The following is a 14,817-nucleotide window of genomic DNA, read 5'->3' on the forward strand; positions in this document are numbered from 1 at the left end:
GTGAGGAGATAACGCTCGCTAGACAATCAGCTAGAATCCTACTGGAAATTTTCAAGTCATTGTTAATGACCGAAATCGGCCGAAAATTCTGAGGGAGTGAGTGATTTTTATTCGGCTTGGGGATAAGGGACATATTAGCTAACAGCATTTCCCCAGGAAGGGCACTTCCCTGCAGAACCAAATTAAAAATCTGAACCAGCCTGCCAGACAATGAGGGTGCAAATTTTTTATAATACATCGAGGAAAAGCCGTCTGGACCCGGGGCCGACCCAGATTTCAAGGCCTTAATCACATTCAAGACTTCCAACTGTGAGATAGGTGAGTTCAGCCTTTCCAACTGAGAGGGAGAAAGGGTAGGGATCAGGATAGAATCCATCCAGGCCAGGTCCTCCCCAGAAGGAGACAGTGGCGATGGTGCCAAAAGGGTGGAATAAAATTTAGCAAAAATCTTCAGCACCTCCTGAGGGTGTGAAGTAGCCAGGCCTGAGTCATTAATTTGTTTGTATACATGAGGGGGTCTAGCAAACCAGTTCAGCCTCCTAGCCAACATAGTGGAGGGGGAGCCACCATGCAGTAAAAACTTTGCCTTTCCCCACCTTAGGGCCTTTTCAGCCTTGGTAGTAAGTAGCACGTCTAGTTCTAGGCGCTTCTGATCAATTTCTACCCTCATGGAATCATGATACCGCCTAGAAGTATTTTTATAAAGAATATCTAACTCTGTTATAAGATCAAGGATCCGTTGTCTATTCATTTTATTCTGGGATGAAGCTATCCCAATTAGTTTGCCTCGAAGAACCGCTTTATGAGCGGTCCAAACAACCGAAATGGGGGTTTCAGGTAGGGCATTGAGTTCAAAATACTGGTCTATGGCCTGCAGCACTTCAGATTTAACTGCCGCATCTTAAAGGAACGCTTCGTTCAATCGCCACACAAAGGGTGCCTGGGCCAGACCAATGAAATTTGTCTCAAAGGCGGCAATTTGGTGATCTGACCAGACACAGGGGTGAATTGTAGCCGTTTTAGAATTGGCTAGGATAATTGGTGAGACAAAAACATAATCTAGCCTGGCATAGCTATTATGAGGGTGGGAAAAAAAGGTGAACTCCCTGGCTCCAATAGTATGGGCCCTCCAGGAGTCAACCAATTGGCAATCCCTCAGCGCACGTGTGAGGGATTTAGGAAAGGCCCTAGCTGAAGTGAAGATCGAACTTCTGTCTAGCAGGGGGTTAGCTATTGAGTTAAAATCACCTCCGACAATCATGTGAGGGGACTGATAGGCTGTCAAATGCTCAAAAAAGGAGGTAAAGAATGAGGCTGGGGGTCATTGGGAGCATACACACTAGCAATAGTTAATTCTCTATTATTCAGAACCCCCTTCACAATGACATATCTGCTGTCCTTGTCTCTGAATACCTTCTTGACCTCCAAAGGAAGGTAGGAATGTAGGAAAATAGCGGCGCCCCTGCTTTTCGAAGAGTGCAGTGTATAAAAGGATTGTAAGAAATTTCTATGAAAGAATTTTTGGGTGGGAGGCTTCGGAGAAATGCGTTGAATCAAAATAATTTTGGCTTTCAATTGTTTATAGAGAGCGAAAGCCGTTCTCCTTTTAACAGGGGAGTTAAAGCCTCTCACATTGTGGGATATACAGTTAATTGCCATCAATACAGGGCGGTAGCGATTTCAACTGACAGCTAATAGAATCCAGGCATGTAAATGGGAGTCTTCTGCAGCCCAAAAAGGACCTAACTATTACAGCAGGGGTCGCCACTACCATCCAAGCACTCACTTCAGTAAGACACAAAACATACTCAGTACTGCAATGCATTACATACATGAACCGGCACAATAGGATATGAGACATGTTAGAGAACCGACCTAAAATCAAAACAAAAGAAAAAGTGCAAAAAACGATCAGTGAGAAAAAGAAAAGCAAAAAAGAGAACAGGGAAAAGTCAAATGGATCAAGTAGAAACATCAAACCTGATAAAAGAAGGAACCAAAAGAGACCTCCAGGTCTCACAACCAGCCACGAGGTAGACCCAGCACCGAACCCAAGGAGGGGGTCGGTGCAGGGGAGCCTGTTACGAGAGTCATTCAAACTCCAGAGCCTAAAAAGGAAGGCAACGGGTGAAGTCAGGCCATGGCTGGGAGGGGAGGTCATGCAGCGACTCAAACAGTTGAAATGAAACGATAAGGGTAAATCCAAACCACTAGTCTATTCCCATACCTCCGATATCATATCTGATCCTTCTGCGGTCTCGGCGAGGTGGAGGTGTGCGCCAGAGGGGAGAAAGTCTGGGGGTTGACGGCAGACGACGGACAGCTTCGGCGTCCAGGGGGCCCAGTTTTACGAGGATTTCTTGTCCTTCCAGGAGCGTGGTGGCTACATAGGTGGTGCCGTTATGAGGGATTACCAACTTAAAAGGGAATTCCCATTTATAGTGGATACGTGCCGCCTGGAGCACCGTAGTGATTTCCTTCAGGCCCCTACATCTATCCACTGTAGCCGGGGAGATGTCCAGGTAAATCTGCACAACATAATCATCCAGGGTGATACGTTGTTTGTTCCTCGCAGCCCGCAGAATCTCCTCTTTAGTCAGGAAGTCCTTCATACAGAGAACAACATCTCTGGGAGGTTTGTCAGCGGGGGCTTTTGGCCTGAGCGCCCTGTGGATCCGATCACACGTAAAGGCCGCAGAGTCACAGTCTGGGAGCAGAGACTTAAAAAGCCGGATGACCGCTGGAATCAAGTCGGTCTCGGTCTCAGGAATACCTCGTAGGCGTAAATTATTGCATCTGTTACGGTTATCAAGGTCCTCGTCTTGCGCTTGGATTAGGGAGAAGGCCGATGCTAAATTTTCATGCTCCCGACTGAGGTCATTATAGGCCAGGGCAAGCTCATCATGTTTCGTTTCCAGTCTGTCGGTCCTCATGCCCAAGGCCGCAATCTCCTGGGACAAAGTGTGGGAGGTCTTGTAGAGCTCCGATTGGAACTTGGCAGCCAACCTGGAATACATAGCCTCCAGGCTGGAGTCCAGATCTGCCTTAGAAAGCGCAGGTGAACCGTTCTCCGAGACATCGGGAGTCTGAGGCTGTGATGGGAGAAAAGCAGGGGAGAGAGCGCCATTAGCTCCGTCGGCGGCGCCATCTTGAGCCATGCCGTACAGTTCCCTGGTGCGGAGAAGGTAGTGTGTAAGAGACTTTTGAGCCGAGCCCTTACTTTTCTTCTTAGCGGACGGCATGCACCACCTTTAAGGGGCTCGAGGGGTGTTAGAATTGTCGATAGATACGGAGTTTATAGCCCTCGGTGAGCCGTAATCAGCCCTGTTGGAGCAGAGCTAGTTCTTCAGGCGTCCATCCTGCTCGGCGTCGCGCATGCGCCCCCGATTTTATAAACTTTGGAGGAAACTGATCAAACAGATTCCTCCACATTAAATAACCCTGGAGCCTCTCAACCAGCCTATTTGAGAATCCTGGGCAACCATTACCAGGACAGGGAACTGTACTATCTCAATATATATATATATATATATATATATATATATATATATATATATATATATATATATACATACACAATCATTATACACATCTAAAACTTTTATAAAAGCCCTTACCCTGGGCTGGCTCCATAATGGGATTCACGAGTCAGGTTTTGTTTACAAGAGTAAAAAAAAACTCCCAGCATGTGGGAGATGTTCCACTGATAAGAGCTGCTGCCATACTGAAGACAGACTGTCCTTTATATACAGGCAGCCGTCCCAGGTGAACCAATATGTCTGCTGATGGCCTCACTAGGCTATTGCGCATGCGCTGATGACATCATCACCGTGTGAAACCACTCTCTCTTTGGAAGGGATAACTCAGACTCAGAAGGTGCACGCAAAGTGCTGCAGATGCCAGAAATGACGTGGGGAGACAACTCTGACAGCAGCGTATTTACTGCCTGCTTACATCCAGCCTCCCACAGAATACTCACAGAAATGCCCCAGCAGGTGAGAACTAGAAAATATTGGAGTAGGATCTTTTCCCAATATAAAGAGGAGGAAATATACCTGAACTCCAGACCCCCCCCAAAAAAATGACCTACAGAAAAAATGGGTTCCCAAACTTTTGGGCGTATTTAGCATCCTAAGTCATGGAACTCCATATACAGGGAAGCATGAACCTGTAATGGTTGTGCCGACATAGTGGCATAGTAAGGGCTGTATACAGGTGATCCATGATCATGCATGTTTGAGGACAGAAAAAAGAATGTCGGATAGGGGGCTGTCGCTCTCTTTTATAGAGTTATAATTGGTCCTGTGGGTTGGTTGGGGGCGGAGTAACCAACCATATGTATGCTGCCATGAAGGCACCAGGAAAGTAAGTTTGTATGATTAACCACTTCAATACCGCACATAGACATATGACGTCCACAAAAGGGATCTCCCATCCCGGGTGGACGTCATATGACGTCCTGGACTTTGTGGGGTGATATCTGAATGATGCCTGCAGCTAGAGGCATCATTCAGATATCATTGTGTTCCGACCGTGATCCTGCGCACCATAAGAATGATCAGAGCGGCTGCTCCACCGATTGATCGTTCTTTTTTTTTTTTTAAGATATTTTTATTAGGTTTAAGACAAACCAACAAACAGAAAAACATACAAAAAAAACACACCAGACAACCTGGTCATAAACGTTAGGCAATACACTCAAACATAGAAAAATAAACTGACATTAGTGCAAAATATAAAGTAGGCACAGTGGTAAAAGGATCAGGTATAATACCTGGATATAGCAAAAGCGGAGGTTCAGATATTAGAGATCTGTGAGGCACGGCCCATCAATGGTCAAGCAAGAGTAGTACAATCAGTGCTGGGAGAGGGTTAGCGGACTAGCCAACCATCTACCCCAAATTTTGTGGAAGGTTTTGTACCGTTTTCGGAGTTCAAAAGTAAGTTTATACAGTGGGATAGCGTCATTAATAAGTTTTAACCAGAGGGATTTCAGAGAGGTCTGTGTGCCCTTCCAGGACAGTAAAATAGCGTTTTTAACGTAGAAGAAGAGTATACAGAGCAGTCTCTTGGCATGTGATGATGGGTGTAATTCGCCAAAAATGCCTAATAGGCAGTTCTTGGGGTGGATTATGTTTGGGAGGCCTAGCGCCGCTTGATCGTTCTTATTGGCGGCGGGAGGGGACATCCCCCCTCCCGCCGCCATCTGGGGCTTCTCCGGGCTCTCCCGTATCATCAGGGGCCTGGAGAAAGAATCGCCCAGCGCCGGATAGGAAGCATAGAGATGACCGGTTACCAGATGGACACCAGTCATCTCTATGACCGTCGGAGGCCCGGGTGCGATGTGATGACTTCACGCCCAGGTAAACAAAGCCGGAATTGCGGCTAGTAAGCATGAGATCGGTGAATTTTTTTTCACAATCTCATGCTTTCCAGCCTGGAGGAGAGATGTGGGGTCTTATTGACCCTGCATCTCTCCTTGAAGAGGACCTGTCACACACCTTTCCTATTACAAGGGATGTTTACATTCCTTGTAATAGGAATAAAAGTGATCAAAAAAAATATGTAAAAAATAAATGAAGTAAAAAAAAAAGAAAAATAATAATAATCATTTAAAACGCCACTGTCCCTGGTAGCTCGCGTTTAGAAGCGAACGCACACGTAAGTCCCGCCCACGTATGTAAACGTCGTTCAAACCACATATGTGAGGTATCGCCACGTGTGTTAGGGCGTGTGCAACAATTCTAGCACTAGACCTCCTCTGTAACTCTAAACTGGTAACCTGTAAATGTTTTCAAAGTGTCGCCTATGGAGATTTTTAAGTAACGAGGTTTGGAGCCATTCCATGAGTGCACGCAATTTTAAAGCGTGACATGTTAGGTATCTATTTACTTGGCGTAACATCATCTTTCATATTTTATAAAAAAATTGGGCTAACTTTACTGTTTTGTTATTTTTTTAATTAATGAAACCATTTTTTTCCCCAAAAAAAGGCGTTTGAAAAATTATTGCGCAAATACTGTGCAAGATAAAAAGTTGCAATGACCGCCATTTTATTCCCTAGGCTGTCTGCTAAAAAAAACATATATAATGTTTGCAGGTTCTGAGTAATTTTCTAGCAAAATAATGATGATTTGTACACGTAGGAGAGAAGTGCCAGAATAGGCCCGGTATGGAGGTGGGTATAAAAGCCCTGTATGATTTATTCTGGTGCCTGGGTAGGTTGATCCTGGAGAGATAGTTGAGATCCAATGGGGTAGATTCAAGAAGCAATTGCGCCTGTGTAACCATAGGTTACACAGCGCAATTGCTTACTTGCCCCGGCGTAACGAGTGCTCCTGATTCAGGAACCTCGTTACGCCGACTGCAGCCTAAGATCTGAGCGGCATAAGGCTCTTATGCCCGCATATCTTAGGCTGCATTCTTGCGGTGGCCGCTAGGTGGCGTTCCCGTTGTGCTCAGTGTATAGTATGCAAATTGCATACTAACACCGATTCACAACGTTGCGCGAGCCCTGCGTACGCAATTTACGTTGTTTATGTATGGCTGTTTTCGCGCAAGGCCATGTTACGTATACCCGTCGTTCCCGCGTCGCGAAATTTGAATTTTACGTAGTTTGCGTAAGTGAATCGTGAATGGCTCTGGACGCCATTCACGTTCACTTTGAAGCAAATGACGTCCTTGCAACGTCATTTGCCGCAATGCACGTCGGGAAAGTTTGCCGACGGAGCATTTGCTCTACGATCGGCGAGGGAACGCGCCTAATTTAATTGATTTCCGCCCCCTACGGGATAATTAAAATTGCGTGCTCTTGCGCCGGGCATTTTGCCGGCACGCCCGTGCAATTTACGGAGCTTCTGCTCCATGAATCAAGGGCAGCGGAGCAAATTTGCGGGGGCGCAGGGCAAAAACGTTGCCCTGCGCCTCCGTAAATAATGCGCAATTCTACCTGAATCCGGGCCAATGTTTGTAGTTACCTGCCCAGTGTGCAAAGATTTATTTTTTGTTTTTGTTTTTTGCTGTTTTGATGCCTGTTCACACCGACTTTAAAAATAAACCACACTGGTGTTTTACCAAGATCTTGCAAGTCTGCTGTGCCTTTTAAACCATGCTACAAACTCATCCAGGGTGTCATGCACAACCTGCTGCTGAGCCAATTACTCACACTGTTTACAGAAGCTGCCATCTTTTTAGGAGTTGCAAACATAAGAATTTTAACTACTAATTAATTGACAGAATACATACTGTTTCTTAAACCAGCTATAAGATATTTATATGTGATAACGTCAAGAACTGTATTTGTTATACTAAGTGATTTAGGGTACTTGAACAACGGAAAGGCTGTTTTACATTATATCACTGCAGAGTTTCAAATATACTTCTCCTTTAGGTAAAAAAAAAAAAAGTAATAGATACTGTACATAAAAAGAGAGAGAGAGATTTTTTTTTTTTTATAATAATATATATATTATTTTTTATTTTATTTTACAGAGCAGCCTCAACAGGATTAATGGACTTGGTGTTGCATCACTTAGTGTGATGTATGTGTCCCTTAGTCTCTCTTCATTATTTCTGCCTCCTTTGCTCATTAAGAAAATCGGTTGCAAGTGGACCATCGTGGCTTCTATGTTTTGTTTCATTTCCTACAGCCTTTGCAACTTCTATCCGAGCTGGTATGTATGCTGTATACACATATATCTTTAATTTATTTTTATCATCTGTAATTAACTGTAGAAGAAACGCACACATATATACAGGGGAGGGCTGGCAGCCTTAGGCCTGGGGGGCAAGTCCAGTCAAGTCAAGTCCAGGCAAGTCCAGTCAAGTGGCCCATAGAGCGTGGAAAAGTGACGGATCAAGGAAAACAGTCTAAGATTTTTCATGATCACAAGAGTCCGCACAGAGCCTCCCCTTACATCAGAGTCCGCACAGACCCCATATACATCAGATCTGATGTAAGGGGTGTTCTGGGAAACTTGATTTAAGGGTGCATGCTGTGGACTATTGTGTAAAGAGGGTCTCTGCTCACCAAAGCCTGCCCCCTCTCCCCTTTAACAAAGTCCACAGAGCACCCCTTTTTATACACTGGGAGGCAGGAAAGACTAGAGAGGGTGAGCTTACAAGGATGGAGGCTGAGGTGCAGGCAGGCTGTCTGATGCTTTTTTGGGTTCAAACTTCCTCTCCAGTGCCCACACATGCCCGGGGAGTGTGGGTAGGGCAGACTCAGAAGGAGGAGGAGCAGATGAGCTCTATCTCTCCTTGTGTCTGTGCAGAGAGAGAAGAGGATGTCAGCGTTGGTGTGCACTGAAGAAGAGCTATGTGTGAGACGAGACATAGCTCAGCTCTGCAGCCATCTACCTCGGAGCTGACACAGGCACGGCTGCACAGTGGGAGGTGAGCAGCGGCCGTGACCTGTGTTAACAGAGCTCCAGCAGGCATATTTCTGCTCTGCAAAAACAGCATTTGGTAGGGGCGGCCGGTGGCTGTGCATAGTGTTACCAGCCCAGGGGGGAGTGGGGATTTCCACCCTGCCCCCCCTGCCAGCCCTCCCCTGTGTATATATATATATTTTTTTTTTTTTAATAGGGTTCACTAACTGAAAATATGATGCTCAGTAGAATTCTCATACACAGTTAATAGTTCATACATTTTTTCTATTGTCTGCTGACAATAAATTCCTGCATTTAAACGACTCGGTTGGCAGCATAATTAGGCCTGTGTGAAATCCTACTCAAAATCAATCCAGCAAGAATTGTCTGAAGGTCAGGGATAGGTGACTTTCTAAACAAGCCCCCAGCAAAGACACATTGACTTGATTTAGTCATGAACTAAAGGGTTTGACAAGACAGGAGGACTTGGGGTGAACTCTGAAACAATTGGAGCAGACATTCAGAGGCCTGCATTGGTGGTAGTTGCAACCGAAATTGTTGAAATTGTTGCATACTTGTGCCTTACTCAGGTAATGGATGGCCCTACCTATTTTGTCCACCTGCCCTGAAAGCCTGTAGAGCAGTGGTCATCAACCCTGCCCTACAGGGCCCACTAACAGGCCAGGTTTTATGTATTACCATGGGAAGATGCAGTCTAGAATACTGCAATCACTGAGCAGCAAATGATATCACCTGTGATGTATTTCAGTTATCTTGCAAACCTGGCCTGTTAGTGGGCCATGTAGGGCAGGGTTGATGACCACTGCTGTAGAGGACCCACTGGCCGCCTGCTTGCTGGTCCCTTAGTGACTGGAAGGCTCAAACATGGGACACCACGCTGAGGTGTGTGCTGAAGACTGACAATTCACGCACACAGGGAATTTTTGGTTAGCGAAATGCCTGCAAAAGTTCCCTATCAATGTTACTCCAGCACATTACTACCTGGAACTGCGCCCAAGTGGCCGCCACCGTTGCAGAAAAAGACCAATGGTAATCATAAAAAATGCACCTGCTGTATTTGTGTATCAATTCCACCACTTTATGTAAATACAGGTCTAATTCCACCCCCTATCAGGACTGACAGCACATATAATGTCCCTAAAAAAGGCAAATGCCAGCAAGAATTTTGCCACGCTGAGTTAGCGGTTGAGCCTGGGGCTTTTCATTACCGAGATCTCCCCGCAAGCATAAGACTTGTTCTCCGTAACATCCTGAGATGTTATTAGAAGAGAAGCCAGGTTCATAACTTTCTTAATGTTGACCGGTATGAAATGAGCTGGGGATACTGTTGGTAATGCCACTAGTGGGGACGGAGCTGCCAAAGGCAAACTGCAACATTACCTGCGGGAGCGACAGGAGTAACCAGGGCCGGATTAACAAGGGGGCTGATGGAGCTGCAGCTCCAGGCCCCTTTCTCAAGATGGGCCCATTTGCCCAAAAAAAAAAAAAAAAAAAGATCGACTTTGGGGGGTTGTAGCTCAACGACCAGAGGTCACAGAAACCCCACATTTGGGGGTATGCATGTGAAGACATACCCCACAACTGGTCAAAATATGGGCCGGCTATCATTTTTAAGGTTTCGGAGATACGGGCCTGCTTGCACAGCCTGTCAGAAGCTACATTCAGAGCGGCCAATATAAATACAAGCTGACACACTGCAGCAGACTGATAGGATCACAGTGCTTATAATAATAATTATTTGTATATTACTCATGGTAATTAACCCCTTGCCACCCAGGCCAATTCTGACACTTCTCCCCTACATGTAAAAATCATCATTTGTCTTTTGCTAGAAAATTACTCTGTGGTGGTCTTTGCACTTTTTATGTTGCACGGTATAGAGCTGCACGATTCTGGCTAAAATGAGAATTGCAATTTTTTTGCTTAGAAGAGAGATTCTCTCACGATTCTTGCAGGGTAACATCATCTTTCACATTAAAACAAAAAAAAAATGGGCCAACTTCACTGTTTTGTTTTTATGTTTTTTATTATTCATTGAAGTGGGCAAATGCAGTGTGACATAAAATATTGCAGCCATAGCCATTGTATTCCCTAGAGTCTCTGCTAAAATATATATAATGTTTGGCGGTTCCAAGTAATTTTCTAGCAAATAATATTGCTTTTTAACTTAAGAAACAAGTGTTGCATTTTGTTACAATGTTAGTTAGTTACAATGTTTCATTTTGTTTACAAACTTGGCAGACTGCCCAGATTTTTTCTTTAAACGCAGAAGTGTATCCCTTTGATCTAAGAAGGAAGTGTTAGTTACAATGTTTCCTGTTAAAAACTTGGCAGACTGCCCAGATATTTTCTTTTGATAGCTGAAAGTCTCTCCACTTGTTATATGAAAGAATCGGCAAACTCTGCATTGGAGATCGTCAGGGGGGTTGAATCGAGATCACAATTTTTTTAACGATTAATTGTGCAGCTCTAGCACGGTATTTGCGCAGCAATTTTTATAACATGTTTTTTTTCATTCATTAACCACTTCCCGACCGCCGCATGTACATATACGTCGGCAGAATGGCACGTACAGGCAAATGGGCGTACCTGTACGTCCCTGCCTAGACGTGGGTCGGGGATCCGATCGGGACCCCCCCGCTACACGCGGCGGTCGGGTTCCCTCGGGGAGCGATCCGGGACGACGGCGCGGCTATTTGTTTATAGCTGCTCCGTCGCGATTGCTCCCCGGAGCTGAAGAACGGGGAGAGCCGTATGTAAACACGGCTTCCCCGTGCTTCACTATGGCGCTGCATCGATCGAGTGATCCCCTTTATAGGGGAGACTCGATCGATGACGTCATTCCTACAGCCACACCCCCCTACAGTTGTAAACACACACACACAGTGTACACTAAATCCTACAGCGCCACCTGTGGTTAACTCCCAAACTGCAACTGTCATTTTCACAATAAAGAATGCAATTTAAATGCATTTTTTGCTGTGAAAATTACAATGGTCCCAAAAATGTGTCAAAATTGTCCGAAGTGTCCGCCATAATGTCGCAGTCATGAAAAAAATCGCTGATTGCCGCCATTAGTAGTAAAAAAAAAAAAATAATAAAAATGCAATAAAACTATCCCCTATTTTGTAAACACTATACATTTTGAGCAAACCAATCGATAAACGCTTATTGCGATTTTTTTTTACCAAAAATAGGTACAAGAATACGTATCGGCCTAAACTGAGGAAAAAAAAATTTTTATATATGTTTTTGGGGGATATTTATTATAGCAAAAAGTAAAAAATATTGAATTTTTTTCTAAATTGTCGCTCTATTTTTGTTTATAGTGCAAAAAATAAAAACCGCTGAGGTAATCAAATACCACCAAAAGAAAGCTCTACTTGTGGGGAAAAAAGGACGCCAATTTTGTTTGGGAGCCCGACCGCGCAATTGTCTGTTAAAGCGCGAAGTCCCGAACTGTAAAAACCCCTTGGGTCTTTAGCCAGCATATTGGTCCGGGGCTTAAGTGGTTAAAAAAAACACTAGTTAGTTAAGTTAGCACAATTTTTTTTGGTATCCTAAGCGACGCTTTAATTTTTTTTTTAGGTTGCACGTTTAGAGTTACAGAGGAGGTCTAGTACTAGAATTATTGTTCTCGCTCTAACGATCGTGGCGTATGTAACCTGTGTGTATCTGGCTCTGATACTACCAGTGCCTACCCAGCCACTGACTAGTATCTCTCCCCAGCCTGTCCCCACACACCCTCTCACCTGCTGACCTGTGGATGAGGGAATCACTCCTGCAGTGTTATTGTGTTCTGCCAGTGCATACAATGATCAGTGTTGCTAACTATAGCTGGCAACACTGATTGTTTTGGGAAAAACCTAACAGGCTGGTTGTACTCAAGTCGATTAATAGATTGACTTGTGTAAAACAAGCTAGCCCATACATAGATTGACTATGGCTGGTCTCTGCATAATTGGCGTAATTTCAATCCATGTATGACCCGCTTAACCACTACGCAGTCCCTAAACATCCTTCCACTCCTGTACATAGTGCTCACTGTCATACACTCCACACTCCTCTCCTATACATAGTGCCCACTGTCCTACTCTCCACACTCCTCTCCTATACATAGTGCCCACTGTCATACCCTACACACTCCTCTCCTATACAGAGCGCCCACTGTCATATCCTTCACACTCCTCTCCTATACATACTGCCTGCTGTCATACACTTCTCTCCTGTACATAGTGCCCACTGTCGCACCCTCCACACTCCTCTTCTGTACATACTGCTCACTGTCATACCCTCCACACTCCTCTCCTATACATAGTGCCCACTGTCATACCCTCCACACTCCTCTCCTATACATTGTGTTCACTGTCATACCCTCCACACTCCTCTCCTATACATAGTGCCCACTACCATACCATCTACATTCCTCTCCTGTACATACTGCCCACTGTCATGCCCTCCACACTCCTCTCCTGTACATACTGCCCCATCATACCCTGCACACTTCTCTCTGGTACGTACTACCCTCTGTCATACCCCCACACTCTTCCTGTACATACTGCCCATTGTCATACCCTTCACACTCCTCTCCTGTACATAGTGCCCTTTGCCGTACCCTTTGCACTCCTCTCCTGTACATAGTGCCCACTGTTAGACCCTCCACATTCCTCTCCCTCACCTGCACATACTTCCCACTTATATACCGTCCATACTCCTCCCCTATGTCGCTTACCCACAAAAACAGTTCTTTAAAATTATACTGAATACCCTCAATGTTACCAGCTCTAGAATGGACACACTTTTGTTAGTTCAACTAAAGGAAATCTCAGTTCTCATATTTGTTCAGCCCCATTATTAGTACTCCTTTAATTTTGTGATTACTACTATGATGTATAGAGGAACATCGGGTATCTCCGCTACTCTAAATATAGCACTTATATAAAAAAGTGTCCCTGAAAATATTTTTTAAATGTTGACAACTGTGCACTTAGGCACTGCCCAAGGGCCACTGGGTCAGTAGGGGGCCCCATGAGAGGCTCCTGGGATCCTGTGATAATAAAGCGGTAGTAAACTTTCCTGACATTACTACTATTTAGAGGCCCTGGGGTAGGTTATGCCACAATGTACAAGTATGCACAGCATATTAGCACATTAGTGTACACTTAAACTTTCAGACCGAGCCCTCCAGTGCTGCGCTGTGATGAATCAGGCGGGGCCCGGGCACTTCCATCTTCACCCGGTCTTCCTTCTGGGTTCTGTGCCTTTGGTCACTTGCCTTGGCCAGGCTGCATTCATGTCATTCCCACGCATTTATTTATTATTTATAAAAAGCCCCACCAAAATCCTCAGCACCAGGCCCATGATGTTCTTAATCTGGCCCTGGGAGTAACAGAAGCTGGGGGTGCAGCTGGCACCTGAGCTCTGCCCGCATGGGCTTTAATCACCTCCATCCTATCTTGCATTTGCGACATGGATGAGGAAAGAGTATTTAATAAGGCATGAATCTGTGTCAACTAATTATGCACAGAAACCTGGTCTGCGCTGGTAGAAGGGAGTGGCTGAGATGGACTGGGAAACAACCTAAAAACTCAGCTTTTCTAGCTGTGGCTGGAAATTAAATGCCCCTGCAATGTATCTCTGCTGTTTGCCTGGGTATAGTCCAACTCCTTAAAGATGGGGTGCTGCCATACTCTGAACCCCCAGTTGGGGTTGGAGGAATAAACGCAAATTCGTCACTTTCCGAAACCCCCAACACTAGCGGTAACACGAAACCCCTAAAAATCAGCCTGTGGACTTGCCGCTCCTCTAAACAAATGGCATAACAGACGGCACGATAGACTGCATGACAGACACCATGATAACCAACACGCCAGACAGCATGGCCCACAGCATGACACATAGTATGATCTGACAATTCCACCAACACTGAGGACTGGTACCCCACCTAACTCTGCTGTCTGATGCCCATGGCAATCCTCAAGCTGCAGCAAAACTCCTAAACAACTAGCAACGGCAGCCTAAGAATAGCCTAACCTAAAGCAACAGATTTGCCCCCCCTCCCCATCTGTGACCGTGGATGTCTCGTGTCAGCCACATGGCCTGCTCACCCAGCTGTAGAAGAAAGTAGGGGACGCCGATTAGCGTTTCGGGACTTTAAATGAGATTGCATCAAAAGATGCATCTCCATCCCATATTCGAAAAAGAAGCAAAAGGAGTTGGGACTTTGAATGAAACAGTGAGCTAGATGGGGATAAAAATAATTTAACCATTTAGTGTTGCATGCATGTATTGAATAAATAAGAGGTAGTTACATCCATATAGAAATATTGATATAATAATACGTGGCAATAGGTAATGAAATGGATCAATGGGGGCATGTGTGGACACACAGAAACTGAGCCAGCAACAAGAAATTGTAGTCATAGAT

The 14,817-nt window shown here is 45.0% G+C and overlaps 1 protein-coding gene across 2 annotated transcripts in view; it reads left to right on the plus strand.

Moving 5' to 3' along the window:
- Positions 1 to 14,817, plus strand: part of LOC120937461 (protein unc-93 homolog A-like) — a 1,112,011-nt gene that overhangs the window by 277,037 nt on the left and 820,157 nt on the right. For both annotated transcript variants that reach the window (XM_040350715.1, XM_040350716.1), the window contains exon 3: positions 7,492 to 7,673. In XM_040350715.1, the coding sequence (XP_040206649.1) occupies positions 7,492 to 7,673 (182 nt within the window). The remainder of the gene's footprint in view (positions 1 to 7,491; positions 7,674 to 14,817) is intronic.

This window comes from Rana temporaria, chromosome 4, assembly GCF_905171775.1.
Source record: "Rana temporaria chromosome 4, aRanTem1.1, whole genome shotgun sequence".
NCBI classification, from domain to species: Eukaryota; Metazoa; Chordata; class Amphibia; order Anura; family Ranidae; genus Rana; species Rana temporaria.